The sequence below is a fragment of the Phyllobates terribilis genome, unplaced genomic scaffold, assembly GCF_046119375.1.
Source record: "Phyllobates terribilis strain yellow unplaced genomic scaffold, ASM4611937v1 Scaffold_5__5_contigs__length_657084704, whole genome shotgun sequence".
Lineage (NCBI taxonomy): Eukaryota > Metazoa > Chordata > Amphibia > Anura > Dendrobatidae > Phyllobates > Phyllobates terribilis.
Window position 1 is genome coordinate 472,466,793 of NW_027362765.1, and position 17,162 is coordinate 472,483,954.

The 17,162-nt window shown below is 43.6% G+C and overlaps 1 protein-coding gene across 7 annotated transcripts in view; it reads right to left on the reverse strand.

Moving 5' to 3' along the window:
* Positions 1-17,162, reverse strand: part of BICC1 (BicC family RNA binding protein 1) — a 304,780-nt gene that overhangs the window by 217,835 nt on the left and 69,783 nt on the right. For 5 of the 7 annotated variants that reach the window (XM_073685480.1, XM_073685476.1, XM_073685479.1 and 2 more), the window contains exon 1: positions 14,124-14,479. The exons of the other annotated variants lie outside the window; for them this stretch is intronic. In XM_073685480.1, the coding sequence (XP_073541581.1) occupies positions 14,124-14,307 (184 nt within the window). In that variant the 5' untranslated portion in view covers positions 14,308-14,479. Of the gene's footprint in view, positions 1-14,123; positions 14,480-17,162 lie in introns of those variants that run through there. 7 annotated transcript variants of the gene reach the window in all.

A 17,162-nucleotide genomic window follows, 5' to 3' on the forward strand; every position in this document is an offset into this window, starting at 1 on the left:
ACAAGAGCCCAGATCTCTGGTACAGTATGGAGCATTAAAAAAAGAGTTGGTACAAGTAGACTTTTAGGCTTTGTATTGCTCCCCTGAAAAACTAAAACCATGCAGTTATATTCTGATAAAAGCATAAAGAAAGGAATGTGGTTTTATGGTGAGCTACTGTCAAACACAAGTGAAGCTCATTAACAAAAAAAAAAAAATTTAACAGTGGCAAATTCCGCCAGAAACAAAGCATTTTTTACGACAGTTCTCAGGCACGCAGAAACTACCATTGCATAGCTACACCATGTGAAAATATCCTCAAACCTACAACACCAGTGTTGGTGGTAACATAAGTGATTACAGTGACTGCAGGACACTAGTTTCGCTATGTAAAGCCTTAAGTCTCGCCATTAACACCATGACTTAGTTCTCCAAGGAAACAAAGGTGCAATGATTTCACTGTGACTTAAAAATATAAATGAATTTCAATTAGTTTATTTAATGGTTATTCCACACCCAAAAAAAAAAAAAAACCTATTCCTTATCTCTCAGTTATGCTGATCGTTGGTAGTCCAACTGCCGAGGGCCCCAGGTCCTGGAACAAAGAACGGGGTTCTGCAGCCCATCCTAAATTAAATGGACAGGCGCCAAACTCCATCGTTTATGGTACTGCGGAGCTCAGCTATATCCAGTAGTCCCATAAACAGTAAGGCTATGTTCACACATTGCATTTCTGCTGCGTTTTTTTTTTTTTTCCAGCATTAAAACCTGATCTCTTGCCAGAATGTTTGTTCAGGATTTTTCTTGCTTTTTGGTTAGTTTTTGCTGCGCTTTTTTCCACTGTCCTTTTATCTCTATTATGCATATACATAAAGTGGAAAAAAAATCTCATTCTTGCTTTGGCACAGAAAAAACCTGCGGAAAAACCTGACACCTGCGTTTGTGTATTTTTTTAAGCGTTCTTTTTTCAACCGCCCAGTACTTCCAATGGGTGAAAAAAAAAAAGCTGAAAGTGACATGCTCTATTTTACAAAACACAAAAAAACATGCAAAACACAAAATCCTGATTAAAAAAAAAAAAATAAAAAATTTGCATGAGATTTCTGAAATCCCAGACTTTGCTGGTACTGTTAAACACAGCTGCAAGTTTGCATAAAAAAAATGCTGAAAAAAAACCAAGATGTGTGAACATAGCCTAAAGGAGCAGAAGCCGATCATGCTCCCCTCATGCAAGTAAGGATGGGCTGCAAGTTCCAGTTCTCAGGATCACTGGGGAACACAGTGGACGGCAAGTTGTATCTTATCCCATGGATAGAGAACATGTTACATTTTTTGAAAATAATCCTTTGTTATACTTTGAAATTATTTTATACTGGAATTTAAAAGCTCCAATACAGATTGCCACTATTATTTGCAACTGCAAGACGGATGAGCTGAGTAAGACACCAAAAAAAAAATGTTCATAACCGAGTCATTCAAGTTAATATTAACAGGATTAGTCTACGTTTGCAACAGAAATTTAAAAAAGGAGAAGAGAATATTCAGTAACTAGACTACTATAAATCCAAGTGCGATCCAGATTCAGGTCAACTGAGCTGCATACCAGGGCTATGGCAACCTCCCACGGCCTCACTACTGAGCGTGTACATAAAGTGCAGCACAGATTCATCTCAACTAAAAGCCCAGATCCTTAGATCAGGAACAGAGCAGACATTTATAGGAGATTTCATAACTTTCCCAAATTCTTATGAAAACTTTTACAGCACATCCTGCATTGTACTACTGTACCTAATTATATATTTTAGGAGTTCGAGTCAGTCCATTTTATACAGACTCCACAGCACTGATGCATACGACAGGTAGCGTAAGGCGGCCCTGTGCTGGAGGACCTCCGGGATGAAGATGCATTGGGACTTTATAGAACACAATTTTAATCTGAGAAATACCTGCGGTTCAGTGGGAAACAAAAGTTGTGTGCAGTTTCTCTGGACTACAGCTGTTACTGTATTGGAAAATTGCGCTATAAAAAGGTCTCCATATGTAAAATGGCAATGCACCTCAAGTATGTCATATAATGATTTAAAGCCATTAAAGTACAGAATCCAAAACATTTTAAAGGGAGTCTGTCAGCGTGAATTGACACTTTAATCACATAGCATTTCAGGGGGGAAAAACCTTTGGTGTGCAGAAATCACTGAAGAATTTTACATTTAAAACAAATTTGCTAAATTAGGCTGCTTAGTATGCTCCCCCCCACCTCCCTCACTGGTGACTGACAGCAACCGCTAGCCAGAAGTGAACACTGTCTGCAAAAAAGCTCAATCGGCAATGAGGGAGGTGTTGACATGCAAAACCATATCGGCAGAGTTGATTGAAACTGGAGTATAACTCTAAGTTCCCATGATCAGCTTTAAGCAAGTTTTGGACGTTGCGTATTTTGTTCAATCAAACAAGCAGCGTTTTACAGTTCCCGCAGAGTGGATGGATTTATAGAAATCTCTATACTTTTATTTTATTCAGCATAAACTGACCTGTGGTGTGTTTATCAAATCCACAACATTTTAATTTCGCTGGTGGGTACGCTGAGTTTTATGTCCAGATTTCCCCCACAAACATGCATTAGATCCACGAAGAATCACGTGTTTTTAGTGCGCTTCTACAGCAGAAACGCATGTAATCCACACCCAAGTTTATCAATAAAGTTGTCAAAGCCAAATACCGGCAAGTATCAAAATACAAAGCAGCTTTAAGGAATGACACCAAAATAAAAAAAATCGCCATGAAGCTGCGAGTAACCCAATTTAAGTAGGTGCAGAAATTCTGCAATGTCAAAATACGCACCAATAGCTCATCATGAAAACGTAGCCCAAAACACCAAAAGTTCCACACACACACAAAAAAAACGCAAAAGGGTACTAAGGCAGTGAAAAATCTGGGCCAAAATGGGCTGACAGACTTCCTTTAAAATATGGAAATGAAAAAGAGGTGTGATGATGAAAACCGTTTTGCTTAGGAGATTTAATAGAACGACTTTAGCAGATGCTTACAGATAGCATCGACAGATTCAGCGCTATACGAATACTTAGGACAAAAAAATAGTTATGTAAAAAAAGAAAAAAAAAAATGGATCACCTTACAGAAGGACCTGTCACCCAGTGTCCAGTTTTGACTTGGTGACATGTCCACTTTAAATACTCCTTAGGATAACGCACACCAAGCAATGCCAGGCATTACAAATCTTGGAAAACTCAATCACATACTGACATTTAAAAAAAAAAAAAAAAATATTCCACCAATTACATTTTTGTAAAATTATTAGCATTTAGTTTTTTTGATGAAAAATTTCAAAAGGCTCAACGACTCTTAAAATTGCTAAACGGATAACATTTTTTTTTACTTTATGAAGCCTTTGAGAATTTTTCCCTCAGCCCAACAAATCGCATCTGCAACTGTTATCCAAATGCACAACGTAAGCCTTAGGGCGCAGTTGAATGGCCATATAAATCGGAACGCAGTGCATGGACTGGCCGGCAGCTCTCCCGACAAAAAGAGTGAAATCTTCATGCGTTTCTATGCAGCAGTCACGCTCTGGTCGGGAGAGCCGCCTGCCAGTCCATGCCCTACGTTCCCATCTAGTGACGATTTATACGGCCATGTGACTGCGTCCTTAAAAGGTTTTGTTGCAATTAAAAAAAAGTTGGTGTAAGGTCCTCTTTATGTTGAAGTGATGAACTGGACATACAATGTAAGAGTGGCTGCAGAGAGGAACAAAATTTTTCGCCTCTCTGTGCAGAGATATGAGCAAAGTATAGGCACCTAATAAATTAACCTTTGTCAAGTCCAAGTGGGAGACCTCTGACAGGTTTTACTTCTCCCTATATGAGCTGCACAATCATAAGCAGGCAGCAACACAAAGGAAAGAAGAATCCAACCCACCATAGTTCAGAGCAGGTTTCTCAGTGTGAGATGTAATGACAGACAGTCCTGATCTCCTGTTCTAACCTACTGCGCAAATCATAGTGGAGAGAGGCAGCACAGCAGAGTTTAACTGCATCACATTACAAAGCCTTCTATCAATTCTCATCTCCCAAAACGATCACCTCTGCTATAATGCCTCTCCTCACACACCTCCTGTCCAGAGAGGTGTCAGCCATCACATTTATGTCTGTTCTCAAGCAACTTGTAATGGCCCTGCAGTGAGATCAGGGCTGCCATTGTGTCTCACACTGCATATTATTCTCCCTGTATGATGCTGACCAATCATAAGCAGGCAGCAACACTCCAAGGAAAGGAAATCAAAATATTTTGATTAGAAATATCTCCACAACACGTGCAAAATATATATATATATATATTTTTTAATTATCTGTTCTGCAGCCACTATTACATGTCCAGTTCAACATGAAAATTTTGGTCATAGGTCCTCAAGCAGATTAGCGGCAGGGTCTGGGGCAAGAGACCCAAGAATGATGGAAAAAAAACACGAGGCACGCAGCTTAAGCGACAGGAAGGAGAAGAGTACAGATTCAATAGAAAGCCTATACTTTCTATTATAGCCATACCCTGCTTCGTAGCCTTTGCCTTCAATTGTATCCATACTATCTACACTGTGTGGGAGCTCAGGTAGCGGTCACCCGAGATGTGTATGTGTCTCGCAAGGTGTGGGAAAGACTTAGTGCAACACAAAGTGAAGAGGGAAAGGGAGCCCAGACACTAGGGAAAGAGGGGAGGGGGTGAGTGGAGACCTCCGAGGCTGATCTAGCATCACACTGTCTCCAACGTCCCTATATTGGCTCTTCACCAATCGCCGCACGCGTACCTCGCCCTGTCTTTCCCTGGCGCTTGACTCAGGCTAGGGATGGGAGGAGATGAGCACTACTCGATCTCCACTAAACTCTATAGACAACAAGGAAGGACAAACAGGGTGAAATGGCTTAAGCTTTAGACGACTCCAGACAATTGCACATGCGTCCTCAAGCTCCAGAGAGGACAAAGTACTGCTCTTGCTAAAGCCTTCACAGGTCGTAATGAAAATCGCCGGCACCTCCCTCTAGAACACACCAGGTATTTATACACCCAGGTTAATTAGCCAGAGGGAGGTAGCCGCTGGGTTCTAGAGACAGCCTCTAAGAATATGTCTGTAATGCCAAACGTAGAGATCTCCTGCAACCAACTGCAGGGCGACTGTCACTTCTGACACACCCGTGACAGTATGTCTAGGGAGAATTTGGACCATTCCGTGGGATCTCTGAGCCAAGATGACCATCGATCTGCCAGCAATTAAGGCTATGTGCCCATGATGCGGAAAAGCTCTGGATTTTTTCCTGAGCGTTTCTGCATCTCCCTGGCAGAATAAACGCATGCGGATTGTACATGCGTTTTTCCTGCCAGGGACAAGCAGAAGTTAAGCGTTCTTCACATGCATTTCTGCATGCGGGTTGTCAAGCGCTTTCCAAGCGATTTTAGCATCACTTGGAAAGTGCTTGACAACTTGGTCACACTATATAAATCCATGCAAACGGCATGGATTTATATAGTGTGACCGAAAGAATGTTAAAAAATATATACTTACCTTCTGATGGCCCCCGATGTCCTTGTCTCTGCTTGCCGGCAGCTCGCGGTAGATTTAAGGACCTGCCAACGTCAGCGGTCGCATGACCCGTCACATGACTAAATGACGTTAGTGCAGGTCCTTTAGTCTACCGCGAGCTGGCGGCAAGCCAAGACAAGCACACCGGGTGCCATCAGAAGGTAAGTAAAAAGTTTAATTTTTTTTTTTTATTATTATTATTTTTTTTTTTACAGGTTCTATGGTACCCGGGTCCAGAGGAGAGTCTCCTCTTCTCCAGACTCTGGTACCAGCCGAACATTGAGACGCATGGATTCCACATGTACAGATCCAGTGATGCGGATGACATGCGTTCCAATGCGAGTCAATGGTGGCGAAAACTCAGGGCTTGCGCAAAATAGTTGGCAGTGCTGCATTTTTTTCCGCAATGATAATCCGCAGCATGTGCACAGCACATGCTGATTATCATTGGGGGACATGGCAGGCCTTCTACCATGCGTTTTTTAAGCTTTTCAGCAGCGGAATTGCCGCTGCGGAAACGCTTAAAAAAATGCATCGTGGACACAGCCTAAAAGTGCACATACATATACTTTATATGGATGGGTGTGGTGGGTGGGTAAGGTTGAGGTGCTCTTTAAACATGCAGATTTTTTTGTTTTTTTTCCTATGGTGAATCCATCACCAGTATACTCGGGGAGTGCAATTGCACCAAATATGCTGTTTAGGATAACTTTTTATTGCTTCGCTGTCTTAAAATGATTAATTTTTGAGCAGTACATTGAAAGAGTAATGGAGTTTTTAGGGGAAGGAGGGCGGAAAGACACAATTTTAGTATTTAATTTCTCTTCAGCGCTACAGAATCAAAGAAAATAACAAAATCATGATGTTAAAGTGGATCAGTCAGAAGATACAAATGCATTTCTTAAACATAACGCTACACTTTGGATTTCCATGTGAGAACGGCTGGATAATCATTTTTTGAAAGTTTAAACAATTTCTGCCCTCGTAGCCTCATAGTTACTCAGTGTCCTCCTGCTGCTAAGATCTCACTGCTCAGTGCAAGCTGCATCTGTCAGTAAGGCTGGGTGGAGATGGTCTCCTAGCATGCTCATTATACCACCAGGATTATGCATCAATTCTAAGAGGGACTTTTAAATAATTACATCAGGCCTAAGATCTAATAATGTATGCAGTTTGTATTTAGATCTGTTTTTATGACCAAGTACTTTGATATCCTTCCAGATAGAGATATTGTTTGTGACAATTTTCAGCTTTGACTGATGAAATGTTTTAAACAAAAGCATTTAAAATACTTTCTACAAGCAGATGACCACTTAATTGATGCAATTGGTGAAATAGCCATTAAGAAACGCAACAAACTATCTAAGACGTAAAAAAAATAAGAGGCCACAACATCCGCACAACACTGCTCCAACTAAAATACAACTTGGATCAGAGTTGAGGAGGTCGCAATACAGGAAGTTCTTCAGTTTGAAATGAGGAGATTTTCCTTCCAGACTGGCGGCTCAGAGGAAGATTATTCATCCCTTTTCCAGCCTCAAATCACAAACTATAGGCAGGCATAATGATTCACTCAACTCCCAGAAAGCCTCAGTCTTCCCGACAGTGGTAACACTTCAGATCTGTCTTTGTTACGTCTTCCGCCACCCCCACAACTTGCACTTTTATATATAAATACTCACATTTTAGCCGACCCCCTTTGTAATACAAGTCACTTCTGCATGTGTGCTCAGCAAAGCTCCGAAACGTACTACATTCCTTCCTTGGCAAGTTGCAAACCCCCAACTTGAAAGCAGATGTTCTTCATTTTGTAAATGAAGTTATTGCAAATGGATTTCTTGGGTCTCAACAACAACGTTCTTATAAAGAAAGAAAAAAAAAAGGTCTCCTGTCCATGCTCTTCATCACCAGGAGTGAAGAAGCTGTTATAAGAATTAAAACAATTCTCCAGCAATATAAAAAGATAAAAACAGAAATTGAGGACTCGTGCTGCAGGGACTGGAGGGATCTGTGCCCAGAAATAAAACTGCTGCATATATTAAATTATACAAATATCTCCTAGAAATATACAGAAAACGCATTCTCTCAGCCTTCAATAAATGAATCAATCCTATTCATATTATTTGCCTGTACAGTAACTGCTACAATTATGTAACTAATAATTTCTAGGATTAGAGTTTTTCATGACTCTTTCCCTTATGGAGATTGATTACTTTTCCCTATGTAAAATGTTATAATGAAAAGTCGTCAAATTTAAACATTCCATGTAAAATTAATCCTGAAAATGCATTGCAAATGCTGGATGTAGGTTAAAGGTCTTTTGCAGACTAAGATTCTTTGACTCCTTAGGGGTAAAACCGAGTAAACAATGTACAGCCTTCCTGAAAAAAATACTATGGATTGTGTACACGTTCTTCACCTCAACATAAAAGGGGGCAAACCCAAAATAAATTTTAAAAAAATTCTAGTTTAGATAGTTAGGCCCCTCCACACTGCATTTCTGCAGAACGGGTTTCAGGCATATGCACCAATAGTCAATGGCCCTGGCTGCGCAGATGGAGTCACTGTATGCTCTATCATGCATCATTTTAGAGCAAATACTCTTTTAGGCGCCCGAAAATGATGCACGAGAGTCAACGGTGACTCAGTCTGCACCATTATAATCAAAGGCTCTGTCGACGCATACACCCGAAACCCGTTTTGTAGGGGTTTGGATGCAAGCCCCAACAGGACCACTAAACACGACAAAGTGTGAAAGCCCCCTAACTAAAATGAATGTATTTAAAGGGGACTGTCCATACTGCCAATCTCACGGCCTAACACATTCCTTTGGGCCCAGATTTATTAGCAATAGTGTTCTGCACGCCAGTTTTAATGAAGGGAGCACGGACATAAAAATATGCCAAATGCATTAAAAAGGTGTACGCCTCCCTTAACTGCCAAAAATCTATGCCAACCATGGCGTAAACTACGATAAGTTTGCTGGGCGAGTTTGACCACATCCTGTACCCAACAGGCTTGTCGGGTTGACTTATGGGGTATTCCCATCTTCAAGATCCTATCTCAATATGTAGGTGTAATATTAGCAAATACCTCCAATTAGAAATGTATAGTTTTTCTTATTCGTTATGTCTTTCCTCATGCGCAGGGCATTGCAGTAGTTTAGGTGTCCATGGTTAAGACCACTAGCAACTACTGTACCTAAGCTACTGCAATGCCCTGCGCATGAGGAAAGACATGGCGAATCAGAAAAAAATATATTACTTTTCCAATTGGAAGTATTTGCTAATATTACAAGTACTACATATTAGTCTCAAAGTTGTTGTGCAATTTTGCAAACATTTTGTAACATGTCATTTTTATTACAGAATACTGGCAAAATCTGCTTGATGAATAGGGGACATGGTGCTCAGATGTGGTGCACACTATTTTACAGGAGTCGTCACATCCCACAAGGATCCGGAACTATGAAAGCTCTGGTGATCACTGCAGGTCCCTAAGACAAGTTTTTTTCTATTTGGAAGAGGACTGTTGACTCCTTTACATTTGTATTTAAATGACCCAAGAACAAATAGTTCTGATGGGAATACAAATTAATTCAAGAAATGAGACGTTTGTCACACTACTGTAAGAACACCTTCACAAGCGGCAGGAGATTTTCTCCTTTGCATTGCCCAGTGTTCTCTAGGTAACTAAAAGCACATGTTAAGTCTACTCAATACCAAGTACTTGCAGAAAACTTAGTCTCATTGACTTGCTATGAAGAACCTGATATAAACCAGGATTCCACTGATGTCACATTACTAATGTATCCACAACTATATGTTTATATAGTCTAAAGCAATCAGGAAGTTATATAAAAAAATAAATAAATACAGCTCTGACTAAACTGCTTTGAAATAAGATTATTACATCCACCAGTGGACTTAGACTTATCACTTTAGAAAGATTCAGACTGCCGTATTTCATAGTCTGCATATGCACAATAATGCCCAAACGGATCACAGGTCATCCGACCCAATATTAGTCTCATATGTGTCTATGAGGCTTTAAGTTTGGGTCAGGAGAGCCTTGGATAGTCCTTGCACTACAGTCAATATACATAATGTGAAATACACCCATCTAAACCCAGCTTTTACCTGCAGCACACTAGTAGCTGGATAACCTGCAAACTATGTGGGAAACCACTGGTGTACACTGGTGACAAGAAATGTATCTACAAGGGTTCTCACAACTATCCTACAACATGGTGGTGCACATCCTCTGCTTTTGTCTTCTCCTTGGGATTGCATATAACGCTATGTTAGTAATACAAAGTAACAATAAGTTCAAGGAGAGAAGAAACAAAACATTTCTGTACTTTTCACCTGAAAGTATTTTTTTTTCTCTCCCAACTGCTCACTCAGTAACCACAAGTGCCTCTTAAATCGCATGCATGAAGCTCCTTCATTGTTACAAATGGGACCATGGTGTCATATTCGGGCAGCATGGTGGCTCAGTGGTTAGCACTGCAGCCTTGCAGCTCTGGGGTCCTGGGTTCAAATCCCACCAAGGACAACATCTGCAAGGAGTTTGTATGTTTTCCCCATGTTTGCGTGGGTTTCCTCCGGGTTTCTCCCACACTCCAAAAACATACTAATAGGGAATGTAGATTGTGAGCCACATGGGGGCAGTGCCGATAATGTCTGTAAATTGTCAAGCGCTGCGGAATATGTTGGCGCTATATAAATAAAAAAGATTATTTGTTTGAGAGTAGAATCAAACCAAATGACCCACAGTAACTAATGGACTTCAGGCCCTTATATATGGGACATTAAAGTCAGTGCACCAGAAGACCATTTAATGTTTAATGGGGCCTCCCGACACCTCAACAGATGAGATAAGGATCGAATAGTTTATTTGCTGTTCAAATAATCTTCCTGGAAATAATCCGCTCCCAAGCTCCTCCTTTACCCACTGAAAACTGATGATTGTTTGGCCGAGTCAAGTGTCCATGTGTATGGGGGAGTCAGGAGAGCTAGTTGTGAGCCAAAACGAACGTTCGTCTTACAGCTGCCTGAGGTGTATGGGCACCAACAGAACTATATCACTGGCCTAAGGCTACTTGGTCACTCATTCTGGTAGGATTGGACTCTTTACCAGCATAGAGTCACTGCCACTTAACATCTTTCAAAGTGATATTTCCTATTTGTTGTGTTTGTTAGGAGCAGGTAATAACATTGGTCATTTCAGTAAACGATTCACTTTAGCAATTTCCTCATCACCTGATATCCATGAACATCAGGGGCCTCTGGTCTAAACTGATCACCCCAATCAGCACGCCCTTGTATCGCAAGCTGCAGCATGAGTATTACATGGAAGGCCCAATTACAGTTATTGGACGAAGGTTACCATTAATAACCCCCCACCCTCATTATCTTACAGTGTAGTAGGTTTATGACTGCCCAGTTGCAGGTACCGCAAGTCATTAATTTATAGCACGTCCATATCATACAGATGGACCTACAGGCTACTGAATTTCTGGCCACGAAATGGAAAGACTTATTATAGTAGCCAAAACCTAGATTATAATACGGCAGAAGAGCCAATACAGCATGTACCACAAGACCCTAAATAATATGGCTCTACAACTACAGTAAGAGCCCCAAGGAAACAATCATAAGTTAGTGGATGTGGACTCTATAAAGCAACATTTATTTCAGGTAGTGTAGAGAACATCTTTCATAGCAAGAAACCAAATGAGAATCTTATTAAGTGATCTCTGATGATCCTAAATAAGAGTGATTAGTGGGGATCCTATACAGATACCAGTGAGTGGTGGGGTGGGAATCCTAAATAGTAACAGGAAACATCAGGAATACCATACAGTGAACACTGAAGATACCATATAGTAGTGAATATTGGGATTGCATGTAGTAAAAAGCATTGTCAGGGGTCCTATATAGTGAATTACAGAGTCTAAATATAGTTAGTACAGAAGGTCCCTTTATGGTGAGTTAATATTGTGAGATCCCATATAGTGGTGCAGAGTCCCATATGGTGAGTTTCTATATAATGAATGCAAAGGTCTCCTTGAAAAGTGATTCGTCCTAAAAGTACTGATGTCCTATACAGGGGTGCAGAGAAATCCATCTTGAGTGCTCAGATCACACAGGGGTGCAGAGGGTCCTGCATAATGAGGTGCCATATAGGGGTGTTGCGTTCTCTATAGTGATTGCTGTGTTCCTATATAGGCGTGCAGAGGTCTATCCACAAGGAGTACAGAGATCCCATTTAGGTGTGCACAGGGTCCTGTATGGAGTCTACTATAGTGAGTGCTGAGGGCCCTGTAGGTGCAAAGGGTCTTGTATAACAGTGAGGTCCATATAGGGAAGCAGAGTTCTCTATATCAAGTGCAGAGGACCAACATGGAGAGGTTCTCTATAATGAGTCTCCTATAGCGAGTGCCGAGGTCCTTTATCAGCATGCACAGGTCCTGTATAGTGTGTTCCCATTATAGGGGTGCAGATGTCTCTATAGTGAGGGTTGAGGTCATGACTGGTGAGCCTCCTATAGTTAGATCCTATATAGGGGTGCAGGTCCCTACAGTAAGGGCTGAGGTCCCATATGGGGAGCCTCCTATAGCGAGGTCCCTAGACAGGGGTGCAGGTCCCTATAGTGAGTGCCGAGGTCCCTAGACAGGGGTGCAGGTCCCTATAGTGAGTGCCGAGGTCCCTAGACAGGGGTGCAGGTCCCTATAGTGAGTGCCGAGGTCCCTAGACAGGGGTGCAGGTCCCTATAGTGAGTGCCGAGGTCCCTAGACAGGGGTGCAGGTCCCTATAGTGAGTGCCGAGGTCCCTAGACAGGGGTGCAGGTCCCTATAGTGAGTGCCGAGGTCCCTAGACAGGGGTGCAGGTCCCTATAGTGAGTGCCGAGGTCCCTAGACAGGGGAGCAGGTCCCTATAGTGAGTGCAGAGGTCCCTAGACAGGGGACCAGGTCCCTATAGTGAGTGCCGAGGTCCCTATAGTGAGTGCCGAGGTCCCTATAGTGAGTGCCGAGGTCCCTATAGTGAGTGCCGAGGTCCCTAGACAGGGGAGCAGGTCCCTATAGTGAGTGCCGAGGTCCCTAGACAGGGGAGCAGGTCCCTATAGTGAGTGCCGAGGTCCCTAGACAGGGGAGCAGGTCCCTATAGTGAGTGCCGAGGTCCCTAGACAGGGGAGCAGGTCCCTATAGTGAGTGCCGAGGTCCCTAGACAGGGGAGCAGGTCCCTATAGTGAGTGCCGAGGTCCCTAGACAGGGGAGCAGGTCCCTATAGTGAGTGCCGAGGCCCCTAGACAGGGGAGCAGGTCCCTATAGTGAGTGCCGAGGCCCCTAGACAGGGGTGCAGGTCCCTATAGTGAGTGCCGAGGCCCCTGGACTGGGGTGCAGGTCCCTATAGTGAGTGCCGAGGCCCCTGGACAGGGGTGCAGGTCCCTATAGTGAGTGCCGAGGCCCCTGGACAGGGGTGCAGGTCCCTATAGTGAGTGCTGAGGTCCCATGCAAGGGAGCAGGTCCCTATAGTGAGTGCTGAGGTCCCTAGACAGGGGAGCAGGTCCCTATAGTGAGTGCTGAGGTCCCTAGACAGGGGAGCAGGTCCCTATAGTGAGTGCTGAGGTCCCTAGACAGGGGAGCAGGTCCCTATAGTGAGTGCTGAGGTCCCTAGACAGGGGAGCAGGTCCCTATAGTGAGTGCTGAGGTCCCTAGACATGGGAGCAGGTCCCTATAGTGAGTGCTGAGGTCCCTAGACAGGGGAGCAGGTCCCTATAGTGAGTGCTGAGGTCCCTAGACAGGGGAGCAGGTCCCTATAGTGAGTGCTGAGGTCCCTAGACAGGGGAGCAGGTCCCTATAGTGAGTGCTGAGGTCCCTAGACAGGGGAGCAGGTCCCTATAGTGAGTGCTGAGGTCCCTAGACAGGGGAGCAGGTCCCTATAGTGAGTGCTGAGGTCCCTAGACAGGGGAGCAGGTCCCTATAGTGAGTGCTGAGGTCCCTAGACAGGGGTGCAGGTCCCTATAGTGAGTGCTGAGGTCCCTAGACAGGGGTGCAGGTCCCTAGACAGGGGAGCAGGTCCCTAGAGTGAGTGCTGAGGTCCCTAGACAGGGGAGCAGGTCCCTATAGTGAGTGCTGAGGTTCCTAGACAGGGGTGCAGGTCCCTATAGTGAGTGCTGAGGTCCCTAGACAGGGGAGCAGGTCCCTATAGTGAGTGCTGAGGTCCCTAGACAGGGGAGCAGGTCCCTATAGTGAGTGCTGAGGTCCCTAGACAGGGGTGCAGGTCCCTATAGTGAGTGCTGAGGTCCAGTGCAGGGGAGCAGGTCCCTATAGTGAGTGCTGAGGTCCCTAGACAGGGGTGCAGGTCCCTATAGTGAGTGCTGAGGTCCAGTGCAGGGGTGCAGGTCCCTATAGTGAGTGCTGAGGTCCCGTGCAGGGGAGCAGAGGTATAGTGAGTGCCGAGTCCGTGGAGCGAGTCCCGGGTGGATGAGTCACGCTCTCGGGATGCCGGGGGTTCGGGCTGTATTGTTTGCTGAAGTTATCCGTTACCTTGTAACATGGTCTCCAGCTTCTTCCTATCCACTCGGAACCTCTCCTCTCCCCACTCCGGGTCGTGGGGGGCGGGAGAGTCGTCCTCGGAGCCGGGGAGCGGGGAGTCGGTGCTTCTCTCGCTGTTGGAGCCCGGGTCTGACTGGTTCATGTATCCGCTCATGGAGTCGCACTGAGCAGCCATCGTACCGCTGGGATAATGGCCCAAGTCCGCGCTTGCAGCGGCAGGAGAGCGCCCGGGACCGCTATGTGCAGGACGGAGGCAGACGGAGCGGAGTGCTGCTCTCTGCCGCTCACACAACTACACAACTTCCAGAGGGAGCTCTGCTGACGTCACCACACTGCACGAGAGGCGCTCACATGTGCGCTCACCCTGCTGATGTCACGACTGGCGGCTCTCGCCGGTGATAAGTGCTCGCATGTCACGACACTGTGCACATGACATAAGTCACTTTCTACCAGTTACTGCTCCACTAGTGCAAGTACCAGAGGCAAAACGTGAAGCTTTTGTGACCCAATGAAAAATCTCCAGCAGGGCCCATTATCAGGGGTGCTTAATAAAATTGGTCTTCTATGAACCAAAGTGACCGTTTGGCCTCTAGTCCAGGCCCGGGTGTGGCTGGATCCCGCACCCACAGTACCTGATTAGTACACTCAGGTATCTTAGGACACGTTCACACGTTCAGTTGTTGGTCAGTTTTTATCTCAGTATTTGTAAACCAAAACCAGGAGAGGAAAAGTATAATAGAAACGTCACCACTTCTGCATTTATCACCCACTCCTGGTACTGAGGTAAAAAACTCACCAAATACTGAACGTGTGAACGTGGCCTTACAAGAAGTTGTCTGCAAATAGGTTTTCTAAGCCAAACAAGGCAACCATAGCAATGTGCAATCACTACTAGAGGGGGCGGCACTGAGCCCACTTTTCCTGGTCACCTGAGGCTTATATTGGGCCCTGACCCCATGTTGTAAGCGTACACCGTTAGTGACATTCCCTTTATCATCTTCTTGGACTGGGCAGTCTTATTCTGGAGACTGGCAGCATAATGGAGCCACCATACACCGTGTTATTATAACATTTCATGGCATTTGGCCTCATTCAGAGCCATATCTTCAGGCAATGTGCCATCTGTGTGCCCAGCGGAGAGCACGCTGCCCAATATCGATATGTACACAAGTACAGATATGCACGCTCTGTGGCAGGGAGCACGCATGACTTGTAAGGTCACGGCCCCGCTATCAGTATTCGGTCAGTATTTTTTCTCAGGAGTGGGAGCCAAAACCAGGAGTGGGTGATAAATGCAGAATTGGTGACTTGTTTCTATTATACCTTTTCTCTGATTGTTCCTCACCTGGTTTTGGATCCCACTCCTGAGAAAAAATACTGACCGAATACTGAGCAAATACTGATAGTGGGGCCGTGGCATAAGGTTTGTAAAGGCAGAGTGCATGGATAGGAGCTGGATGAAAAAGCTGAATTTAATGATTACGAGGTGTGTCCCAGCTCCTTGGTCCTCATAGTGTGGCTTTGAGAACTTTTTGAGGAATGAGTTGAATTATTCATTGGTTCTATTTGCAGCAGATACAACTTTTTGAATTAAATTTTCTATTCAGATTTTTTTTTTATTTAAATATTTTTATTGAAAAATTTTTAATGCTCAAACAGACAAAATCACAAACATGACTATTAAAAAGAGAATGGGAAAGGGAATTGTAGGGAGGAAGGTAAGTAGACACATTTTTAATAGGGAAGGAAATAAAGGAGGGAGGAGAGAAAAGAAGGAATACTTTCCATAAAGATAGGGAATAATGATAAGTATACATAAATGTTGAGAAAAGATATCAAGTATGACTTACACAAACAGATGCCGTATTAAACCTTATTGTTGCAAATATACTAAAAGACAAAATTAGAAGTAGTGCATCTTTATAAGATATCGGCTTAGTCCTTATTGTTTACTATGCAAATGTACACCTAAAGTCATTTAACCTGTAAGTATTGGGGAAGAAAAGAAGCTTGGTAACAGTACTTAAAGTAATACTTTAAAATTGTCTTAAAATTGTTTGTGTTCTTGTCAAGGTCGAGGAGCACCAAATCGACCTTGGGGGGGAGGGGGTGGAGATTGGTTTCCTCTATTCAGTTTTTATTGGAGGCAGGATAAACAAAAACAGCAATTCTACCATTGTTTTTTCTTTTGATTGGTCATTACGGGTTCAGCATTACCAAATGTACTTTTTTTTGTGTGTATGTTTTTTTTTCTCCCCTTAAAGCCACGTTCACATGTTCAGTGTTTGGTCAGTTTTTTACATCAGTATTTGTAAGCCAAAACCAGGAGTGGAACAATCAGAGGAAAAGTATAATAGAAACACGTCACCACAGGTTTTGGCTTACAAATACTGATGTAAAAAACTTACCGAAAACTGAGCGTGTGAATGTGGTCTTGAGCTGTGTGTACACCTTGCGTTTGTGCTGTGTTGTTTCATTGCAGATTTGTCATAAAACCTGAAGGGTTTCCAGATTCCAGCAAACTGAATAAGAATCTTAAAGTCTCTTGCGCACATTGCTTATTTTTTCCTTGCAGATGTGGTTCAGATTTAAATCTGCAGCATCAGAATAAAACTAGGAGGAAAAAGCGCAATAGGGTTTTATCCAAGTGAGATAAAGGTGTTTAAATAAGGTTATACTAACCTAGTGCATACACAACATTTCAATCACTTATAAATCCAGCTGCAGCAGGTCCAACGGGTCATCAGACCTGGAAAACACAGATAAGAAGGATTTGCGGATAATCTGCGCCGCTGGTATCTCATATAATAAATCCAACTCCAGCCCGAAAGCACATGCGATTTTTCTTTATTCAGTCAACGCCTTTCGAAGTGCTACAGACTTCTTCATCAGGACAAGAAAAGCAGAGTTGGATTTATTATATGAGATACAAGCAGCACAGAAAATCCACAGCATGTCAATTCTTTCAGCGTTTTTGCTGCAGATTTCACCCAAACTAATGAGTGGGGAAAATCTGCGCCAAAAACGCAA